We start from the raw sequence: 25,304 nt of genomic DNA on the forward strand, positions 1-25,304 counted from the left end.
AGTGGCGGGTAGAGTTGTGAACCTCCCGTGCGCCGCCTTTTACCCGGTAAAAACTTAGTTCACACGAATCCACAGTGACGCGCGCCCGCGTCTGACCCAAAGTGTAAATGCCATATACTGTGTTTTACCGTTGAAGTGTTATCCCGATGTAAAAGTATAACAGTTGGATGAAGGTGCGAATTAGGACATCCGTAGATGGTTTTGTTCTATTTTTTTGTGAATAGCTGAAGCCGGCAAAGTGTTGGGCGTAAAGTTAGAAATGAAGGTGAGTTGGGGGGGATGGAGAATATTATTATTCAGTGCCTACCTACTTACTATGTATATAAAATGTCGTTAAATGTTTAATATCTTATTTATCTTTAAGTCACTAGGTATCAACTATTCGTAAGATCTACAAATTAAATGATTCCTTTGATTAGTAAAATAGTCATGTATATTACTGAAAATGGGGATATTACTGAAAATGTTTTTGTATCTAAGTATAATTTTATTATCATTTATTTTTGTTTATATAAAGGATACTTACCTACAGGTGAAGATGGCATAAACATTTTTAAGGAATTAATGACTAATAACACTTGATCAAAAAGGTTTTTTTTAATACGTTTAAAACATATTTTTCATAAAAAAAATAGTTGCGTACCTACTATAGAGCCGCTCGCTGCTAACTTACTAAACACCAACGCAAGAACAAAACATTAGGATGCTCGCGCACTTACATTTACATGCATCACAAGTTACAATAATAGAAAAAAATGGTAAGTATTAATAAACTATACTATAGATTTTTTTAATTAGTAATTTATATCTTTTGAAATATACATAACTTAACTTCTTAAAATAATTTATAGTTCGTAGTTTGATATAATTACCAAATTCTTATCGTTATTTGTCACATATAATACAGGCTTTTCATTTTAGTTACCTCTTCTACTATTTACAGTTTTTTTTTTTTTTTCAATTTTATTTGTTTAGACTTTAGGCTGTTGTGTCACATTTGTTTTTAAGTCTTTAAAAGGCCTTCTAGTTTTACAATTAGGTTCTACTTACAACAACGGATCATTGCAGTCTTTAAGTAATTCAAGGTAGAAAGAATAAAATACAAATTAATCCCTGATATTAATAAAATAATTTTGTAAGAATAATAATAAAAACAATTGCGTTATATTTTATTACAGAATTAACAAAATTGTATATGAAAAAGCGTTAGTACCTACTTACCAATTTTTACATTTTGTCAATAAAATTATGCCTAGAAGAACTAGTGATTTAATGTTAACAATTTTGTTAGGTAGTTTACAATTATGTTAATAAGTTGATTGTATCATAAATTACATATAAAAAAAACTTTTAACTTTCTCCCTATACTCGAAATAATAACTATGTATTATATTAGATAAAAAATTAAGTAGTTTTGGAAGAGCATAAACTATACCTAGCTATACCTACCTCAAGATGAACAATGTCTTGCACATTTTTTTAATGCTTTTATTTGATGCACCCTTATTCCTGCAGTTTTATTGTTTGTTTTAATATGAACATGAACAATAAATATTTCCTTCCTTTTATTTAATAGGTAACTTTTTGTATAGGTAAATATACGTAGGTAGATAAGTACCTACCACGAGATTTCATAATTATAAACGAAAAGCATTAAATTTTCAACGAATCAATTTTTCACGGATAGTTATTTTAAAAAGAGTTGTCGATTAAGACATTATAGTTAAGGCATTAAGACGAAGGGAATAACGATTGAAAAAAAATATTTGAAGTACCGGCAAATTGATATTACACGTAAGTACATACAAAGAGGTAACGGTATCCAGATTTAAAATTAGTCAAGTATGTTTTATTTTTTTACTAGGCACATTTTCTACGATTTAGTACTAAGGGTTAGTTCTAGATTTTAGAGGCATATGCTATTTTAAACATTAATTTTTCTATTTATATTGAATGCGAATATGCTTTTAATAGAAAAAAACAATTGAAAACAATTGTTTTTTTCTATACACTAATAAATATTTAATTATAGTATCAAGGTAAAATATTAGTCAAAGAAGTAATAAAACCGAAATTTAATTTATCGAAATGTAAAATTACGTGAAAAAGTGCCTTCAAAGGCCTATAACTATGTTCTTGAAGTGATAGTTATTAAGTATATTTCAAATTTTGTCCCTATTATTCTAAACACATATTTTTTTAATAAATTTATCAATAGTTTGCCTTCAATTACGTATAAACACGCTATTAAGTATTTCCGGAAGAATAGGCAGAGACAATTTTTCAATTAGAACACGAACTCCTGCCCTCTACAACCTTTCCAGGACCTCACCTAATATGTGCTTATTTCCTTAGTCGACTTTAAAAAGAGATGGTGTGCTCCTATTCTAAATATCGGGAACCACACGCTATCAATCCACACCATAATTACGTTGCTAGGTCATGTTGTCTTCATGACCGAGGTCATACGATTTTTGTCCAATTACGAGAGAGTAATAACCTCCTAGGTATTACGGGCTAGACTCACTTATAGTATTTCCAGATTTAGCCTATTCATAAGTTTACTATAAGTGCCATTGACGTAGGATATTATCTTCTATCATCAGTTTTTCTATTCAATATTTTTATATTATATTAGGCGTAATACAGAATGCTAGAAAAGTGCCGTGTGATTTTCGGCATTTTAGAATAGAACCAATCTATATTTTTCCCATGGATATCGTAATATCTAAGGGATAGCCTTATAAAATTAGTATTCCTCTTGTAGGCGATGGGCTAGCAGCCTGTTACTATTTGAATTTCAATTCCATCATGAAGCCATACAGCTTAACGTGGCCTTTCAGTCTTTTCAAGACTGTTCTATCTACCCCATAAGGGATATAGATGTGACTATATAACAAGCGTTTTAATTAACAAATTATTGTAATAGAAACATATTTTAATAAAATTGGTTACTTACATTGCACTATAGCTTGCCTGGCCTTATATTATGAAATATAATGTTTGAGTTAGCTTTATTTTGGAGTTTTCTCGACCTTGTTATTAGTTTGTATTCTCAATCTATTTATTAAATTTTACTGTTATTATAAACATATTATTAGTGATATTTTCTCATCATATATAAATATAATTAGATAGTTTCATAACAATGTTTACATTCAAATCATGTATAGGCATTCGTAGCCGCGTAGCATCATATGAAAGACTTCAACGATCACTCTAAATTATTATAAATGATTTAAAATTATAAATATCAATTCTTATAAGTGCACATTTTACGTATTTATTTATAATGGAGAAAACGGAGCTAAAATTCACAAGACTAAATGATGGAATTCAGATTCAGAGACAGAATAAAATATTTTTAGCCATATTTGTATTCTGTGGATTATTGGGCATTGAATTTAACCGATATCGGTGACCAAGTTTGATAACAAAATAAACGCATAATTGGTTTTAATAATCCCACGAGAATAGTATTTTTTTCTGAAAGATACATAAACACAACTAGGTTAGTGCGAGTGCAAATTTCCAGAAGAGTCAATTTCAAAAATCATGAAGACCTGACAAAAGAAATAAGTACTGAAACATGTTTTCGCATTTATAATAGAATACAGTTGGTATAGGTACCTTATACATTCTCAGTTCTTGATTTTTGTGATCCGTGTGTATCGTGAAAATACACCGAATGCCGTTTCATAAGCGGTGAAATGATAAGTTAAAGTTTCAGATTCACATCAGCTTGCCTTAAAAGGCGTTCCCCTAAATGAAAGCGAATGTTTTGTTAACCTAAAGTTCAACTTTTCTAACGTACTGGTTTTTAATATCTTAATAGGATTCTAGTTCTAGTCTTTCTTATTCACAAATTTCGATTGTCTGATAGGTAATTGTTTTAAAAATCATATTACAAATAGGTGTTATAAATTCGATTCAATGTTCAAAAAAATCAATATAGGCGAACTCAGTGGCGCAGCGGTCGTGCGCTTGTCTGTGACACCGAATCCCGGTCAGGGCATGATGAGAAACGAACTTTTTCTGATTGAGATGGGGTCTTGGATGTTTAACTATATAAGTATTTATTATAAAACATAGTATACTTCGAGGCTAACTAAATCTGTGTAATCTATTCCGTAGGTATATACTTATTATTTGATAAACGATTTTTTTTCCATACACCTACCATAATATCTTACTGATACAGTTGGAGTAATGGTAGGATTTCTATAGTGAGGATAAACATTTCTGCAATAAATAACCCCGGTATACATTTATTTATTAGCTTTTATCCTGTGACCGACGGACATTGTTTTTCATCTTAGTTCGCCATACATCAGCAACAAACTTAATCCCGGCCAGGCCGGCACGCCTTCAAATCCGATTACTGTAGAATCGGGTGCTCTCGATAAATCGTCCACTGTCGTCGGCATCGATTCGTTACGATTCGATTTACCGAAAAACTTATTGGAGGAATATGCCGGCGGCTTTGGACTAATGTTGTAAAATAATGGGAGTCTAGAAGAGCAACTTAGTACCTACGTATATACTTAGTTTATCTGCAATGAGTGTGACCCTAGTTTCTTTAAAGTAAGAGAATATTGACTGATCTTTCACTTTACATAGTCAGGGTCGCACGCCAAGTCTTCTCACGTACTTAGTAATATTTTTAATAAGAATTCTCAAAGCAGCAATTACTAGTATATAAACATATAAGTATTCATGTCATCTTAAGGACACCAAATGACTCTGAATGTAAATGAATAATTATGTTGTTTGTTCCATTGCTTCTTCTACACGATTATTTCAACAATTTATTACTTTTTTACTTATATACAGTCGTAGAAGTCTGCTTTATCTTATTATTAATCGTTACCTTTATCTTCTTTTTCTCGTTGCGTGTTGTTAGCACATTTGATTAAAATTTTGACATAAAACAATACTTAGGATGTTTTCACATTTTTATAACAGAATCACTATTTTTTTTATATCTTCACTATATACAGAATAATTATTTCTTCACAGGGTTAAAAACACTACTGTAAAGTTTGTAAAATCCATAGTTTGAGCTAATATGTTATTTAAGGCCTCGCGAGGAGTCCCGCCGCGCTGCCATCGACTCAATGCCCATATTAATGAGCGCATGTATCAGGCGCGAACGTCTTCTTCCTTGGGTAACGCTTGACGGGTCAAATCGGTGCCCACCCGCCTCGTCGTGCTTACACGTCTTTGTCCCTAATGGGGTAGACTAAATACATAGGACAAAGTTAATAATGAACATGCTTAACTTTATAAAATACCAGTGACCCGCCCGGGCTTTGCACGGGTAGCATTTATACATATGTACACCTTTCTCAGGAAACCATCTTTCCAATATTTCAAACACGAACAAAATCCGTCCACTACTTTACGGGATTAGCGCATACATACAGACAGATAAAATATAGTGGAATATAATGATGAAAATATGGAGGAACGTCATTGCGATTTTTTTCTACTACCTATAGCGCATGTATCAATGCATGCGCAAACGAATTCTTGCTGGGTAAAGCTTGACGGGTGAAAGTGGTGCCCAGCCATCTCACCATGGTTACTCGAGAATAGCGTATTACGACTTTATCCCATACGGAGTAGACAGAGACAAGACTCAAATTGATAACTTCTTTCGTACATAAAAGTTTGCAAGGAAATGTTTTTATGTTCCCGTCGGTGACGAACACTTGGACAGTTCAGCTGCAAGGCTTTATCAAATGTAAAAATATTTTTTTATAATAGGTAGGAAGTAGGTTTTTTAATCTGGCAACATACACGTGAACGTGCTGAAAACAGAGACTTTTAAGTTATCATCCATAAAGCGTTTTAACTTTTTTTGCTGTCATTGTATTTCATAGACGAAACTATTCCATATTTAAATCGTCCTATATAACTGGCTGTCACCGGGGCCTGAGAACGGCTACTGGGGCCTTTAAAAACTGCCCGAGAGATGACAGGAGATGGCCGGGTAAGAATTGGGCTGTTTATTGAATAAACAAGGACGAGATGGACGGGCGCGGGTGTCGGGTCCATTGTGATGGGATGACTCGGGCGTTCTCCTTAGGGATCCGCGGTGTATGCAAATCTCGGAAAAAAAAACTTAAATAAATAAAAACATTTCACCGATTGAGCCTTTAAGCTATTAGGTATTATACTATTGAGGAATAGGTAGTAACTTAAAGATACTTAATATTAAGCAGTTGCATTGTATTCACTTGGTTCAACATGTGAGAAGTAATAGTACCTAATTCTGCCATACTTGTTTTCATTTGACAATAGTTATGAAATATTTTTTTTCCACCTACAAAATGTATATAAAGAAATTCTGAATTGATGAAGGATCTTAATTAATGCATAGTAAATAAAAAAATAATATTATATCCATGACAATTCTATTACATTCTTAGAGAATCTCAAACTTATTTTGAGAGAATTTTATTTAAGGATCCTAACGGAACCATAACCATAATGCGTTTCACCCTTAGTGGGTTTTAATAATAAGCCCGCCTCCCAGTTTCGACGTGTTGATACGTGGACGAGCATCTCACTAATCAATTGTCCTCTCAGAGGTCATTATAAAGAGTAAAGAAAAAAAAAACTCTGACAGGGCTTTGATTCCAATAATATTTTACATTTGCCTCGCAGTCTGACGTTCGGTCTTTGTCCAGTTCAAACTCTGCTAGTTGAAATGGCATGATTGGCTAGAGATCTCATCTAGCTGTTGAATCACTTACATTGTAACGTAATAGCTTCTTATCTTCCCTTTTTCTCTTATTCTGTCGTTAAAAACAAAGATAAGACATAATTTAGCCTTGTAAACGTTCGTGAAAAAGGAGCTGGTCAGTGTGAGCCTATTTTTAAACTATGTTCTAACTTAACTGTCGAACGAAATTCATCGTGACACGCAATAAAAATCAAATAATTTACCAGCATCAAGAATTAATATCTATCTTTTTCCATTAATTACCGTTAATTTTAAGAATCCAGCGCATCGTAACTCCGAAAATATCTTTAAACGCATAACTTTATATTATGATTAAATAATTATAATCAGGACATATTACACAAATTGAATTAGTCTCATTTCGCTCTTGGACATAATATTTGACCAAAGTGCACTTACAATCTTACTTGTTCAATTAACTCGTCCATTGTAAACATCAAACTTATTTTCTTTAGGTATTGGCATTTGATGAGGATGCATAAAGAATTTTAATTAATTTGCCGGCCGCGGTTTAACATGCAACGACTTTTAGTTATTTGTTTTTATTTTCTTATAATACAAATTAAAACAGATTTAAAATATTAATGGAATATTCATAATCAATAATATGAAATAGGAATATTTGTAGGTACATTTACGTACCTACGGTAAAATAAATTTCGGACTTTATTAGTTTTGCTGCATGTTAAGCAAATAAAAATATGTCTTTGATAATAATTCTGCATGAGATTACCCACCTACCACAAAAAAATTTACCCGTAAAAATGATTCATTCATACTCCCAAGCAAGTGTTGCGGCTACACGGTACACCACAAAAGACTAATCGTTTGTTAGACAACAAAAAACATTGCACAAATGTTACGGTCCGTAATTAATAACAATAGAAATCATATTTGTGAGATTGTATCGCGATTGAGCGGTCAAACAAAAAACAATCGACAAAGTCTACCACGCGATTTTAAACAAAGATAAGTAAGAGATGGTAAGGCGTTTGATCTTCTAGAATGCTTGGAATCAATCATGTAGGTGGTATGGCAACGTTTTGTTCCATAAGAGTGATTTGCAAGGAAATAATGAAAAATGAGGAAATCCTGTTAAGACATTAAATACTTATAGGTAGGTACTAAAAATGAATAATCGTTATAATAAGACATCGAAATAACATTAATTTTATTATCCCGCCTATTAAAAGCGCTCTCTATTAATGGCATTATCACATATAACAATTTCAACTTTAGAACTTCAAATAAAAAATAAAAACTGCTCAATATTTGAACATTTGTCTCTATCTTCTACATATTATTCACTTTTAGTGCGGCCAGTTATGAGGCCATAAATAATGCCATTGAACACGTCAAAATACGAATTTGACTTGACTGTCAGAAAACAACAGAAAAAAAGTTAAAGCGTCCGCGGAACGTTGTTTAATCAGCCCGCGGTCAATATAATTTATAAAGATTGATTGCAAACAAAAACTAACAACTATATAGCATTGTTTCCAGCGCCAGAAGTAGCGAGGGACTTAACAAAGTCATGGATTTCTTTATGGATGGATAGAGAATTTGGTTTTGATAAGTAAACTTTTATATTCGTAACAGTATAAATATTTCATAATAAGATTTGTTAGTTAGTATTGTGCATAATTAGATTGACTTAAAATATTAATTTAAACCTTTTTTTTAAGGACGACTTAAATAATTATTATTATTCAAACTTTTGCTGTTCATTTTCTAATAGGGTTTTTTTCGGTAAGTTAATATCTACCTACGTTTACATTTATGGATTGAGTTATTATTTTTCTTAAACACTTCCCTTTTTCTCTCTTCACATCACGTCTGTTACAACTACAAGTCTATGACAAAGAGGTGAGGGTCTGGAGTGTGTTTGGACAGTGACAGATGTATGTTGGTCGGCTGTAAACATTTAACACCTCTGTTTAATAATCGTGGCGGACGCGTTTAGGTGCGGGCGGACACGTGGGCTGTGCCACAGATTATAACTATAATTGTTCGATATTCAATCTCGAACGTAATACCTACCTACCAACCAGTATCTTTATCTTAATCAAATCTTTGCCTATTCATACATAGCTATTTGTAAAATTTTGTAGATTGTATTTTTTACATAGTTTATTTCGTAAAGATAGTTACCACGAAAGAACAACATGCCAAGAAAATTTATGAAAATGTTAAGTCGTCAGAACTGTTTTTAGAGAAATCCGATAATATATATCAGTTCATCATAATCCAGCACCTTCATCACTCAAATATAACTCTCAATTTTCACTTTCAATAAATAAGTTAACTTATTCTTCCACGATACGTTTAGCCAATGATCGTTCGTCGTCCGGAGCGCACTGTCCGCTCTTTTGATCATTTTCCCGCCACACCATCGAACAATACTCAAATGATTAATATGACCGCGGTCATCGCGTGCTCTATGCCCTAACACTCGCACCATAGACTACAGGAATCCAACCCTATTAATATTTCATCAAACAGATGGAAGAATGTGTCTCGATAATATTAATAGTGATCTCGATTTCTGCTGTCGGCTCCATTTATAAGTTTTATTCGGTGCGTGTGATTGACAAAAAAAAAAAGAATTGGAAACTTCTTTTTGATATTTATTTATATTGGTTGAGATTTTGATGTAAAATATTTTCATAAACGCAGATTCTTTGAGTGTTGATATTTAGAACTATATCCTTTTACAAAACACACAAGGAGACATTGTGAAAGTCATCATTTTTGATTGGAGAGGAATGTTTGAAATATTTGATATATTTTGGAGTAGATTTAATATTTATTTATTGTCCGTGGATTGTTACTCTTATATATCTCTGGTTCCTAGGTTATGGTACAGTTGTGTATCTTTGAAGCGCAGTGGTGATGTATATTGCGTCTGAGTCTTGAGAACCCAGGGTTCGGTCGCCGGTATAGTCAATCTAAAATTCGTCTGATTTATCTATTCTTATTAAGGTTTTAATTACGTCATTGTATAATATAACCCTATGGAAATCGTTCGATATCAAAAATTCGAACCTCGTAAAGTTAGAAATACAACCATAGTCCTTATACTTAGTTAACAATGAGGCGTGTAAGATGATTTACTATCCAGTTATAACTTACATGTACCTTCTTTTTTCCTTTACGGCATAGCAACAAGTGGCGAACTTTTTCAAATAATTCAGTTGTATAGATACTGACAAAAATATTTCAAATAATAGTACTGAAATATTTTAGGACACCTTTTTCTATAGAAAAAAAATTTAATATCTACATGCTAAGTATTGGCCCATTTTCTTGATATTTATCAATATTTGTTGAGAAAAACCCTGGATAAAAACTCAGTTAAGTTATATAGTATTTTTGTCACTTAAAAAATCTTTATGATTTTTTTATAAGGCTTTAATTGGCGGAGCTTGCTTGTTTTTAACATTAAGGTTCAATAAAATTTTCAATAAATACACACACTTACCATCATTTCGCCGGCTCTCAGTAACGTCTGATCGTTTTCATTACCTTAATTCGATTCTTATTTACTTTAGTGTCGTTAGTCAGGCGATGCTCGCTGTAATCCCGGATAAGTGGTCATTTCGTGAGGATTATGTGTGTAATTTATCAATTTTTGTTGTAACCGCAGATATCGGCTATTGTAAGTATTGTAGCCTTAGAATTATTACACCGCCGCGGTTACATGCAAACGGGGAGAAACTAGTTCTATGTTATAAATGTTCTATAATTTATAACAAAGTATTAAAGCAATGTATATTTAATCCCCGATCGATGAGAACGGGTGTTAAAGTTTTAGGTGTTTGTTTTTTTCCACAAAGTAAGTTTTAGTAAAACAGAAACATTGTCAATAATGATACATCTAAACGTTATAAGTAATTGACTAAGTTAAGGGTTTAAAAAAATACATATGTTCTTTTAGTGTTTGTTGTTAATTACTGACTATAAAGACCTCTATAATTGACTTGAAAATATTGAGACGTCTTTAATTAAATGCAGAAGGCAAATGATATCTCTTCAATACGATGCTGTTACACGAAAACTTAGCATTTGACTAGAAGTATACCTAACGTACCACACTATATTGCGTTTTATGAAAGATAACTTGAATAAAATACCTCAACAAGATAAAACAAATGTTAGAAAAATGATTTTGGTCATAGTTTGCTTCGTTTTTATACCATTTTTTGTATGACACTGGTGCTATTAATAACACATTACCTCTCATATTTCCAGCAGAGATACTTCGATATCTATTTAGTCGAGTCAATCATTATATAGTGATGACATCATCGCAAATAAATAATGAAGGATCATAACAAATATAAGTACTTAAATTACCGTAAAATTAGTTCATTCGTTATATTCTTATTTTTGAAACATACATATTTTATTAAAGGAATGTAGGTCGGCAGTTTGATCAGATACAAAATTGTATCGTGAGAAACGCAAACGATATATGCGTGTGCGCCGACATCAGTGACATCTATATTACTGCCATCTATGTATCCATAAGGTAACAACTAAAACTTCCCGACGATCTAATTACATCTTTAGCTTAATTAATATACGTTTCAAATTAGGATAGCTGCAGTGTATGTGTGTACAGTGTGTTTGCGATGCGCGAGAGTCACTTGTGTCAATTCTTTCATTCTTTCAGCTCGATCATGCTTTGTTTGGATATTGAATAAACAATGTCAGTTTCTACGTGTGTTATTTGGAAAATTCGCTATTTCTATTCATTTACCGCCATCATTTTATTTATTGAAGCGGCTTCTTTGTAGCAAGGACAACGAATAGCTTCATTATTTATTTAGAGACATCTGTTACTTACACTTAGAAATGTGCTTATATATAAGTCACATTATTTGTACAACTACTAAGTATTATAACTTTTGGCTCGGTTTTGCCGTTCTGCCAGCGATGTCAAAAACACAGAATTCATTTTAGTATTGTATATAGGTAGTTCCTCTCTTTATACACTCTTTACACTCTTATTTTTAGCTACATCAAAAAGAACGTTGCCTGCTTATCGCTAAGTCACTCAATAGATTCGTACCTACTACTTAATTCAACTATCGTAACATCAATATACTTATTATAGAATCTAGCCAGATTTTTTCACTTTTCACACTTGAGACTAAGATATTATTTTATAACTTATTAAAAAATAATTTCTTCAACGCGGGAATAAAATGGCAAGGAATAAGCTTCTTTACATGATTAATAGTTGGAAATAACCAATGAATATTTACGCAACCTAAAAATAAAGAGTGAAATATTATTTCAATTTTTACTGAATAAAGCGCAGGAAACATGATAATGAGATTTTTATGCGAGGCGTAGTTTTCATAGAGGTTTAATCTTACATATACATACGCTCCCGTGGGAATTTAAAAATAAAGTACTTTGTTACTCCTAAATGTTTTGTCTTTGCTAATGCCAAATACATATCATCAAAATCGGTGCAGTAGTTTGTGAGTTTATTAGTTCAAAACAAAATTGTATAACATTAGTGTGGATATTATTATTTTCTTTGCGTGGGGGGTTAAAAAAAGAGTGTGAATGGCGGCAGGTGTGTGAGCGATGCGCACGCGCGGCGACGTCCCGCTGTGCGTGGCGGCATTACGCGATGTTGCAGATGCCTTTGCAACAAACTCGTCATATACAAGGAAAATAATTAAAAATAATTCATCCGCTTATTACTTAATTTGAAATTACTAGCTGTTGAAATAATGAGAAAATAATATGAAGCCCTTGCGGCGAGTACTAAGGGGACCAATACTGGAAGAGTTTCTGCAGCTGGTGCATCTTCTCCTACCGTCGATTTGTTTGGTCGAAGTACCAGCACACTTTTGGGGAGAGTGTGTGTTTTGAGGAGCGTTTCGTTCTGTTCCTTGAAGCGGACGCTAGCCTCAACAGGGTTATGTGCTCAAGTGGTTTCTAGCTTTTTGACAAATACTAATATATTAGATATCACTTAAATGTTACTTATTGAAATGTAAAATGATGGGGAATGATGCCTGCGAAAGCCTATTTTCTGAATTAAATATTGATTTTGATTTTGTTGAAATGGAAATTTCAATATAGGTACTCATGTATAAGGATAGAGGCATTATAACACATGATTTCCCAAAATAAATCAAAAATACAAAAAAAAAAAAACACTTACGCACGTACACTTACATACCAAGTTTCATCTTAATCGGTTCAGTAGTTTTTATGTGAAAGGGTAACAAACATCCATAGTAGTCCATCCATTAGTAGGATTATATAGAAGGTAGCAATTAAGGTCTTATAAGCCTTGGGCATTATACGTATTATTGCTCTTTACTTAATGAAGTTATTTTATAGACTGTGAATTAAATTATGAAGCTGCTATATTGAAACCTAGGGACCTATTTAATGTACTTTTTTACTACGCCATATATTCTTCATATGAGTACTTAAGTTGCATAAGTTATACTTATTTTAATGTCTTGTGAAGTTATCGATGAAAATGAAGGGATTCTATTCTGTAAAGAATTACTTCATTTCTATGTCGTGTATATGGTAAAAGGCGTGAATGTGAACACGACGAAGTACTGTTTGGAAGGCAATTTTGCATAGCTACATGTAGACGTGTGTGAAGACGAAAAAGGATTAACTTTCTCACGCAGAGCCGACGGCGAAAGCTAAGTTACCTAGGTATTATAGATACTTACACAGGATAGTTTTAAAATAAAGTTTTCATTTATACATAAAAATATGCATTGCATTGGTTATCTCATTAAAAAAATCGTAAATGCCTAGTTAAGAAAATATCTACTTAGGTATATGACATAGGTCCAGTTAAATTGGATAATTTATGTAAAAAAATCGAGTTGGTAGATTCAGTGCCTCAAAGTAATCGAAATTGGTATCAATAATCTCGATTATTACTACGCCCAAACCGTATTCCATCCGGTCTCGATATATCGATATTATAAGCTATTCCTGTCGCGGCAACAAACGCAAATAAATGGAAAGGCCCCGAGCGGCTTCGACGAATATTAACACAAGTTTTAATTAGTTTAAAATTTTGTTTGAAAACGCTATGAATATTTAAAAGGGGCTCGCCGACCGTTAAATTTACTACTTTCCACTCATCGGTCGGTATCGAATCGCCGGCTCTGTCCGATGGACGCAATTAAACCCGAAAAACAGAACTAGCATGGCATTATTAATATTGAGAAACAACTGGCGCCTGCGGCTGTTTTTGAAGAAAAAAAAATTGGAATTTATACGTCAATAAGAGTTTGTTGGGCATTATCGTAAAATGTGAATAGTGTTTAATAGTTGGCACAAGGTAAGCCGCTCCTATTAACGTGTGAGTTATATGACAGTGGTGATGTGCCGCCTGGAACTACGACTAGGAGCGCTGCCCGACTCTCCTCCTGCTGCTACTCACAGGGGCTGATCAGCATCAGAACTATATATATGGATTATTTGAAAGTGTTAAGTGCAAAAAACAGTTACTTGTCAAGTGGCGAGTGGGTACTTGAAGCAAGACAATTTTTTTTTATAAATTCATGCTAGATTCCTTGAAATTATTTTGTAGGTGGTGCTAGTTAGGGCGAAGCTGCGAGGTGCTAGGTAGGAGTTGTATTTTTGGTTAGTCCTTTTTCTGTATTTTTGGCTTAATAATGATTCAATTGATTTTATAACGAATCTAGTAATAGAGATAGATTACGAATCTTTAATACAAGTAAAAAGTGAGTCTCATCGTTGCAATTCACGTGGTTAGTTGCATCGAGGACGTACTTATAGAAAAAAAATTTTGGATTTGTTAAAGCGGTTGAAAATGAGTTTAAATTCATTAAATAATATATAAACAAAACGCGCAAATATCGCGAGCAACCTGCGAGCAGTCTGATCAATTTTAAATTTCCTCAACACTTAATTAAGTACCTACTTACTTACTTCAATGATGTATTTCTTTGTTCAAGGCATCTGCTGTTAATAATTGTAATTTATTTGTTTTCACTTTGCCAAGATATATATGCCTACAAAATTTACATCTATAAGCGTATTTTTATGTAAGTAACGAAAGCTTTCAAAATCCCCAAAATCAAATCAATAATTAATATACATCCTTTTCCATTTAAGAGTATTCATTTTTATATTAGAAATGGATGTCTAAAACAATAATAGACGCAGGTCATTCTTTCCAATATGCAATAAATAGAGTAATAATGTGTGTTGAAGCGCGCACGCGCAGCGGGGGGCGGCAGTATGGCCCTTAATTGTTCGTAATTAGCGCTCCGGCGCTTGTCCCTTCTTCTTTATGGGCTGTTTATTGCTTAATATGTTGTGATTGTGTTTCTGATATCGAGCAACCCATCCCGAATGGGAACTCGATCGATTAGGTGTAGAAAGTTTTACTTTTATGGAAATTCGAGTATACTTAATAAGGTTTCGGAGTGCGTCATAAAAATGATTGTATGGCGTGTGTACCTAAGTACTTCCTTATGGTGATGGAAGAAAGTCAATCTCATTTAAAGACAAAAAAATGGTAGAAATTGCAGTGTAAATTGTTAACCTACCTAAGTAGATACCTAATTTTATGATAGGGATAACTATTTTGTTTTAATATTTCACAAACATAAACACACATCTCGCAATCCATTTAATTATATCTTATAATACTTAACAGTTTTTGTTAGCTACATACTTATAAATAATAACGACTTTTAATAATAACCGTCGGTCTTTGAAAATAATACAATCTTAATATCAAATGAAAAGTACTTAGATACTTACTTACCTACGAAATTGAAACTGTGAGAAAGACTTAATTACGAAAATTACGAAAAAGTTAATATGAAAAAGAAAACTTAATTCATTTATGGTTTTTACACACAATCGTGAGATAAAAGGATTGACAGAAGGTGTTCTAAAGGTAGCTAAAGTCAGTAATAATAGCCACGTAAAGCGAATCACGAAGAGTCAGCGTTTTAGCACAAGAAAACCAAACCACGCTACATACGTCTATACATATAATGGTCCATGAAACCGCCTGAAATCGCCCTTACACTCACACTGTGACGTCAGTACGCACACATCGACGCCGTGACGTCACACAGAGCAAAGCCACGCCCCGCCCCGCCCGCTGATGACAGGGGCTGCCGCGTACGAGACGAGTATCGTAAGTACTTACGGAGCCTTGGCGTATTGTAAAACTAGTTTATGCCCGCGTGTTCGCTCGTCACTTTTTTTTAAACCTAGAGCCTTTTCTGAAGTCGATTCGTGGTGGTATTGAACTCTTTTGGATTAGGTACAATGGTTACTCATAATATTTCTTTATAAAAGGAAGTAAGTTTATTAAATAATAACTTCTCTCTCTATCTAACTAAATGTAGTAAATGCGGTAGAACAAAATAAAAACAACTAATGTCTCTCAGTTTGCGCTCTGGTAAAAAAATATTCATATAAGTATTTCTTTCTTCGACACTACATTTCATAAAGGTCTGAATTTTTTAACTAAACAGATTCTTTTTTTAGAGGTCTGCCTATTTTGTTTACCAGGAGATCTTACAACCGATAAAATATAAAAGTATCACGATTATCAAAGTAAAATAGGTAAACAGTAGGGATAATTCGTGGAAATCTGTCTATTAGGAGTGAGGTTGATACACACATTTGCATCTGCATAGTCTGTGCATACCGTATGACGGATGGTCGCCCGACTGTACCCCCATCATAGAAAAAAGCTGGCCAAGCGTGAGTAGGATTTGTGTAAAGGGTTCAGATGAAGTTAAAATAATACCACCATAGAAATTTTCCTTTGTCCTCTTTCATATTATTACTGAAACCCATATTATGTTAAAAAAATATCTAAACTTTTTTGTATGTGCCACTAAAATATGCGTAATTATTTTATAAATTTTGTTTGCTACGTTCAAAGGTTTTATTTACTTAAAAAAAATAATTTCACTAAGTTTTTAAAAAATGTACAAACAAAATACATTTCAAACTAAAATTAAACTAAAGTTATGCTTCATCAAAAAAATGCATCATTAAATTACGTTTCCGTTCGTATCACTCCGCCGCGGAACCACAAAAACTGGAGTGCGATTGTGAATGGTGTGAAACTCTCTCCTTTATCCTGCGGCCGGCCCCCGCTGCGCTATTCTCCTCGGCTCTTTGTGCCCATCAGACACCTCGGCGAGATTCTTACACCGCTCATGTACTCACAATTTATATCCAATGATTTTTTGTTAACCTTTAAACATACAATCCGCCTTTGAACCGATGATCGATGAAAAACTGCCAACAAACTCCGACCCCTGCTCGGATCAAGGCGAAAACAAATAAGAAACAAGTATTGTATCCGCGAGACGTAACGGCCATCAATTTGCAAGCGAAAGAGTTGTTGCGGCAAATATTTTGAATAAATCACAAGCAATTTCCGCGCGATTTCTCCCGCCGACCGAAAAATTGATTCCTACTGAATACAAAACGGTTCCCGAACTTTCAAGTCGGTAATAAAAATTGCTTACTGTTATGGAAATAAGAAAACCGTTTCCGTTTTGCACAAACACATTCGCTTCCAAATTTGAATCGTTTTCGAATATAGCACCGTATGTGCTGACTCGTAACAAACGTCCGACTATAAATTAGTCTGTTGAACGAACATTATTTATGGAAAACGTATTGTGGCTGGCGATCGGAATAAAAATAAAGGATCGCTTCACACTTCACGCATACTTTACGAACACCGAATAACATTCTTTGAAACATTTGAATAGCTAAGCGCGCCCATCGAAAATACTCCAAAGCACACCCACCCACCGGAGTTAATCTCCCAAATACATTTATCATGTTCAGCCGATAAAAATGCCATTGAGATCAGCCGTACACAATGAGATACAAGCTCTCGGTACCTGATACGGGGCCGAAAGTCAATTATATTCAAATATAAATCGGATTTGCAAACGTAAGCTCATGACAATGGCGTAGGCAGGCGCCGTGATGGTACTTGGATCCCAGGGTAATGATCGGAAAGCGACAATAGTCGGGTGGCGCAGTTTGCTTCCCGGCACAATGAGAGTCCGGCCTCGGGACCCTGTCACGCCCGTCACGCCGTCACCCGCAGATATTGTGCCAAAGTGTATTCCGCTTTGTAAGTTATGGACTCAGTTAATATTCTGACATTTGTAATGCCTTTTGTGCTATACCATCGATATGATTTTTTTACCGAACAGATGTTTGTAATGGAGAAATTATAACCACCGTGCGATAGTGTCCTACGCAAAATGTCAACTAATCGAATTTTGATTAAGTCAGTAATTGTTGAAGATAATGCATGTTTAGGATTATGTCATTTTATTAATTATGTGTACCTACTGTTTCAACTGTAAAATCTCATTTAACATATATGTATAAAGAAATATATATTTTCAATTTGATCAATCAGTGTAACGTTTGAAAGTTTAGCTTTACCTACAAAAAAATATAGGTATTTCGAAAATGCCACGGTATCTATAGGAATTATCGGGATGATAGGGACTTTATGTTTTCTCCAAACTCTTAATTGTACATATCCAATGAAATTTCAAGAAGATTGGTTTAGTAGATAACGCATGAAGAGACAACAAACGTACTTTCGCATGTTTAATATTAGTAAGGATTAAATTTTTAAACAGATTTATTATCTAATTTCATGCATATAAGCCCGAGTAACTTTTGACGGACCTTGGCTTACAAATGTATCACATTTGCATAATTTCAACGAAAAAGCAGAGCAAACAGTCCCTTCTAAATGACGCGTTAAATACATACACTCAAACAACATTATTATACACGAGTAGCTGAATCTACGGTTTGGCAGAAAAAATGTCAGAAAAACACGTATCAGTCAACCGAAGTCATCTTACGACAAAAAGGTCTACAGGGGTTCCATTGTGGTATATGGGGCCCCTTAAGAAATTTGTTACGAAAAATTTTATAGGTAGCGCCTATTGTTCGTGAAACGTTACAAGTCCACATATCCCTTTTGAAAATGATTAAATCGAGACACACTGAATGATGCGACACGACACGACAAGATAAGTCGCACTATGTGAGCGTGCTAGAGACACAAAATCTTTGCCAAACAAATGCTTATACAGCGGAAGTAGTCATAGATAGCATGTGTCATCAAATCTTTGTTAAAAATTCAGGCAAGTAGGTAAAAACCGCACCTACTCTTAAAGGAATTCACAGAAATCAAAAAGCACAAACGTAGGGTTTTCCAAATAATTGGTCGAATTTTAGTTGCCGTATAAAGATTATTCTGCGCGTAAAATTCTGTGCCCCATTTTCAACGAACCCAACCCAACTCGACTTTAAGTTGTGTTGCTTGGCAGATGAGGTCGCGCGTCGCATCGTGTCGCGTCGCTTAGTGCGCTCAGAGCTTTATTATTTTATTTGGTGTAACGTAGGGCGATCGACAACTGCAAGTAGGGGCGGCTGCTAACATATTTATTGCTTACAAAACGCCGTGAATTTGTTTTAGGGTGGCTGAGCGTCGCTAAAAGTTAATGTTGTGGTATTGTCTGAATTGTTATGGGTTATGGGCCGGGTGTGGCTCTCGAATGGCGCCGGGACGGACCTGTCATAATAACGACACCGATATTATTTGGTTGTATCCCCTGTTAATGCCGCTTCATAAATAAATACTAAGGTGGTGTGCGATTTATGTTGCACGTTTGCACAGAAAATAGTTTTTATAACTTTTGACTGTCATAGATTATTTTATGTTATATTTATTTATGTAATACATAATAGCTTTCGAAACGTAAGTTTATTAAAAATCACACTCGTGGCTACAAGAACTTTTTAGATAAGATTGTAATACGTACAACATTTAACATTATTTACGTATTATTAAATTAACTTTGACGTCGGTTTCACCCAATATTACAAGAGAAATTCCTCTCTTTGGATGTCCATTTTATTTATTTATTTACTTTTATTTTATTAAATATATTTGGATGACCAAAAGAAGTTTTACAATCATTAGCTTATAATATAAACACATAAGAGCCAATTCACTGATAGAAACAGTATAAAAAATTAATTTTCCAGAACGCCATCTACACTTTCAGTAAAAAGAATGTATATTAAAACAAATGCATAAGTGGATACATACTATGAAAATGTAAAAACGTAAAGAAGAGAAATGTATAAACTTAATCGCTAAAGAATATACAAACAATAAACGTTTAGCCTTGTTGGAGAAGTATTGAAAAAATATCAATGTCTATTTTGTGTTAAAAGACTCGCCACAAAAATGAATTCTGCCTGTAATTTGTCGATACTACTGGAAGACTTATTACCACCTATGTTTTTGCAAATAAGCTTCGCATTTGCAAAAACTCAAATTGATGTATTTACTCACAGATAGAAAGAGTTAAAACAGCATTTGTCATGTTAGTCACAATAATCACTCTCTTACTTTCTTACTTCTCTAGAGATGGAACCGGGGTCCACCTGTGACCACGAACCTGGATTAATTTATAAATTGGATAAACCGGTGTTTCACTCCACATGCTTGCAGGGAAACCTGACTCATTTTGGAACCAAAGCATTTGTATTATACGTTGGAAATAAATCGCAATAGTTCGATTTATGATTGTGCTTGTAAATCTTATTAAGGCTGGCTGCGACAAGCAACAAGTCACCGCAACATTCATTGTTGTGTTGTCTCCTGCCTGTATTCTTAACACCACTCACCTGACTTAATAAGCTGACTTTACTAAGATAAGTGATTGGAGTATTTTGTTTCGTTCAAATGTTTATGTACCTTACCTGTATGTAGATTTAATACCTTTGAGATATAAACATGTTAAACCTGCTGAAGTTTTCCGAAGACTGGAATCTTAATGATTGAGGAGGGTATTTCTATTCGATGTCTAAACCGACATTTTTGTGTTTCATCTGAAACATTTTATATTACTTATTGCATCAATCAATAATGTAACTGAACAAAATCTAAACTGATTTGAGAAAACTGCAACTTACATGTTATTGAAAATATAAGTTAGTACATAAATCTTTTTAATTTTTCTCATAAGCAAAACTTATTACCTCATCATCTCCTCAGTTACAGTCAGATCGTCTATGACTACCTTCTTGGAATAAATAATAAAATAAATAATTCCCGTCTGATTTTCGCAACTTTTGCAGGTGACCTAACCTATATTGGAATATGCACGTTAACCGACCAGTTGCCTGAATTAGCTGGTTTTTTTACGATGTTTTCTATCACCGTAAGAGCATCGTTTGTCAGTAAAGTACTATTAGCCAAAGAAAAGTAGACCATCTTAGAAAGATCTTAGTTTTTTTACAAGGCGGCTTAATAATTCGACCGCCAAATCTCCTGCGTCCTAAATCCTCCTTAACAAAACCATCACTTTCGCCGATGTCACTTTGTGACGGACCGAGATTCCCATCTCTAAGCTATACTGTATTGTTGGCACGTGTCCAAACTAAATCTATGATAATGACTTGGTAGTTATCTGTCTTCGGCTCTGGGTTGTGTTCGTTCGTATAATCATACGAGTACTTCGTTCGCCTTAAATCTCTTTAATTTTTTTACTCATAGTGACATTCTAATGTCAAAGCTAACATAACTTTAAAAGTTTTGTGAAAATTTGTCTAGATAGTTTTTGCGTGACATATAATATAATTTTAACAAACTTTCGCATTAATAACATTAATAGGAAAAAGAATAGGAAGTTGGATTAGTAGGATTTACTTTATTTATGGGAAACCTACAAATAAAACTGTTATGGGGAAATATCGAGCGAGATTTACGTCTAATACATGCCTCTGTCACTTCTTGTTATTTTTTTTGTAGACCAGCCAAAGTGTATCGAAAAAATACAAAGGCCACATTCAACTGAACGACTTAATGACAAAATTGAGTAAAGATATTAACAAAAGCACATCGCCTAAAAAGAATCCCTAGTTTAAAAGCCATTCCTTTAACTGAATGTATATAAAATCAAAACTATTTATCTGGCTGGATGATTCTTTTTGAGTTAATAAACTCGACGTTGCGGTTCCCACTTCTCAAAGCCACACGATAAATAAATTAAGACTGTCGAACTTAACTAATAACAAGATTACACATAATAACAGACTGCGAACTAAAATCGACCGAGTTCGCAAGCGACGCGGCGGGACGCGACATGTGTACCGAGAGGGCGAAGTTACAGTTTATTGAATTGCACAGGGAGTGTCGCGGTAATTTAATAGAGCTGTTGCATAAATAGAACACCCTTTGCTTTGATTCGGCTATCAAACTTTAAATCCGTTTGAAATTCGCAAGAGAAGTGCTAATATTGACACTCTCTATCGATTTTGGGAGTTGTTTGCGAGTGTTTTGAATAAGAAATTTTCATCGTAATTACTACAATCAGCTACTCTTTGATTAGGATGAAAGGGGAGGAGCCCGGGGGCTGGATTCCACGTTCAACCGTATAGCTGATGGAGTTGAGATTCAAATAGAGACAGGATGCTAGCCCATCGCTTAAAGTTTGTTAGCTTTTCCTTAGTCGTCCTTTACGACATTCATGTTAAAATTAGAGTGGTTCTATTCTAAAGTACTGGGAACCACACGGTTTCTTCAATGTGCACGTGTGCTTATAATCACTGATATAATAGGCACATTAATTTAATGCAGCTTTTACCAAGATTCAATATGGATCAGGTTCCCCTACAAAGGTTTGGGAGGTCAGACGGCAGTCGCCCTGTGTTAAATCCTGACTTGCTCAATTCAGGAATATGGTTAAAAGGCGCACCCCGCGCTCCAGAGAGGTGAGGATGTAACCGTTCTTAACGCCAGGAAAAAGGAGATCTTTGATGTAATGCTAGAGAAACCTTCACCTAAACCCTAATTTTTCAGACGGAGCACCGCACATGCTGCGCGTGCGGCGAGCCAATTGCGGACCGCTTCCTGCTAGAGGTGGGGGGCGGCGCGTGGCACACTGGCTGTCTGCGCTGCTGCGTCTGCGCAGTCCAGCTCGACAGGCACCCCTCCTGCTTCCTGAGGGATCGCCAGGTCTATTGCAAGCAGGATTACGCCAAGTGAGTTGTGAAGTTGGCTGTTGTAGAAACTGTGGGGTTAGTGCGCGTTGCACCCGGTCAAACGCGTCGAGAAGTAAATGCGAATTTGTATGGAATTTGTATGTGGTGCCACCGCGTTACCACTAGTTAGCGCTAATTAGATCACATAAAAATTTACTGACTTGACTTGTTTGATCGAATTAGTCTCGCACTAATACCCCTGTACTGGGTGACCATTTAAACAACAGTAAAATTATCATGCAATTTGATTGATTACTGATGTTTCTTGGAATGGATTTTTTTTTAATTCTACATACAATATAAATCTTTCTATCGAAGTTTTTGCAATATATATACTTATATATGACCTAATTTAAAAAAGGCTGATGATTAAAAGGTTACCCTTTAAAATGTGAACTAGGATGCCGTTATGTAGCCTTTACTAGCGACATAATAATAGGTCAAAAGCTTTTTGATGTCGTAATTTTACCTTTATAGCACCTCCATATGTAATCGAAATAGCACTGTTACCTAATCATTATCCCATTTTCCTTGTTTTTATTTCTCGGATAATATTGTCACCATATTTCTATGATTATTATTAAGAATTATTACTTTTGTTATCAATAACAATATCAGATACCAATAAGTACCGACCAACCAACAAAATACCAAGCAATTATAAAGTGACACTTACTACGCAAATCACAATATACCGACGCGGATTATGCGCCTTCTGTTTTTTGAAAGCGTTTTTGTGTTACACAGACTAAAAAGGATGTTACTTTGTCGATTCTCGTCCTTTAAAAAGACATAAACGAGTCTTTAAAATTTTCTTATCAATAAAATTTCTGGCATTTCTAATACGGATTTTTTTCAAGTAGTTAGGTTTCAAATCCATTTATAGATCCCAAAACACCAAAAGATTGGATTGGAGACGATGAAATCCTAGAACAAAAAGTATAGTGTAGACGGAGCCACGGCCAGAAGTTAGTTGTTTATAAAACACGCACGTCTCCACACATCATCGTTTAGCTGGCCGCACGTTAATTCTTTTACAATACACTGCCTACGTCCAATTAACCTTCGACGTATTACAAATATCCATAGTCATCATTTTCCTAGTCATCCGTGAACGAAACAGCCGGCCGATTTCAATTGTGGTGTGCGATAGTGAGCGTGTTTGAATTATAGTTGTTCTTTACATGGCTGGGTAATATTTGGTATGTGGCGAGGAATGTGCAGGGTAGGCGGTCCAGTGTTCAAATGACCTATGACCTGGGCTCGCTGTGTGGCACCGTGATGATGCACTATCGACGCCTGCGCCGGCCTTTTTGTGCGCAGACATGGATACTGTGTTGGAAAATTTGGAATTGATATAGGCCCGTATCTGATCGATGTTCTTTTTTTGTTTCGACGTTGCTAGTCGACGGTAACGATAGTATCGATAATCGTCATGCGTACATGTATGATGAAATGTCAACAGGGACTGTGTGTGGTGAGGCACTGTGGTAACTCATAAAAGAAAACTGAGTAGGTATACTATCAAAATTATCGTAGTTAATTATAATTAATAAGTAATCACAGTAGGAGATAGGTTAAAACCTTGTATTTATCTTTCTTCATATTTCTATCTTAATATCCCATATCTATTTATCTATTCCTAAAAATAAAAAATAAAAATATTGAAACATATGGTACTAACGTCAAATAATTTTATTCCTTTCTTAAAGAAGTGTCTACAATATTATCATCAACTGCGTATAGCATTGCACTTGAAAACACAATGGTCATAAATAAACCCGAATAAGATCTCTCTATCTCACCTATTAGCATAAATACACTAAAGATTCTTCGCAACAGGTGTATGAGAACTCACTTTTGGATTCCAAAAGAAAAAAAGAGGCCATCGTCCCAAGGAGAGGTTTTATTGAAAATCTGTCGGCCAAGTGTGGCCCAACAAAGACGCACTGGGAATGTTGCTAGCCTAAAAAATACACCGGCGGGATGACTTGCAACACTGACGCTTTCATTTGTCATTTATTTTGATTGTGATAACTGGAATTAACTGGCCGCGACGTGAAACCATATTTTATTGGTATCACCGGGCGTGATAGTATGAACTAGATCTAAGACCACACCGGACGTTGCATGTATTTTGTATGCCCTTTTAAAGTTATTAAGTACATGGTGAAGCACCTTTGTTTATAAAAATATTTTTTGCAAAAAAAAATAATATTTTTTTTATATATTTACTTAAAGACACTTTGAGAACCATGATATAATATGGTTTCCCGGCAAAGGATGCGGAGACCAGGCGGGAGTCGCTATATAGTTTAGTATGTTATTATCAGGTAGTAGTAAAGTAGTGCAGAGACTATATTTAATTCGTGTCTAAGCCTCAAGCAATGTTATAACTTCGGGTTACGCAATTATATTGCATTTCACAGGGATAAACAATATT

The 25,304-nt window shown here is 34.5% G+C and overlaps 1 protein-coding gene across 1 annotated transcript in view; it reads left to right on the forward strand.

The window, feature by feature from the left end:
- The first annotated feature begins 91 nt into the window (after nucleotides 1-91).
- Nucleotides 92-25,304, forward strand: part of LOC106130481 (LIM/homeobox protein Awh) — a 35,067-nt gene continuing 9,854 nt past the window's right edge. Inside the window, exons 1-2 of the mRNA XM_060953641.1 lie at nucleotides 92-265; nucleotides 22,680-22,861. Coding sequence (XP_060809624.1) covers nucleotides 260-265; nucleotides 22,680-22,861 — 188 coding nt within the window. The 5' untranslated portion in view covers nucleotides 92-259. The remainder of the gene's footprint in view (nucleotides 266-22,679; nucleotides 22,862-25,304) is intronic.

The sequence above is a fragment of the Amyelois transitella genome, chromosome Z (genome assembly GCF_032362555.1).
Source record: "Amyelois transitella isolate CPQ chromosome Z, ilAmyTran1.1, whole genome shotgun sequence".
Taxonomy (NCBI): Eukaryota; Metazoa; Arthropoda; class Insecta; order Lepidoptera; family Pyralidae; genus Amyelois; species Amyelois transitella.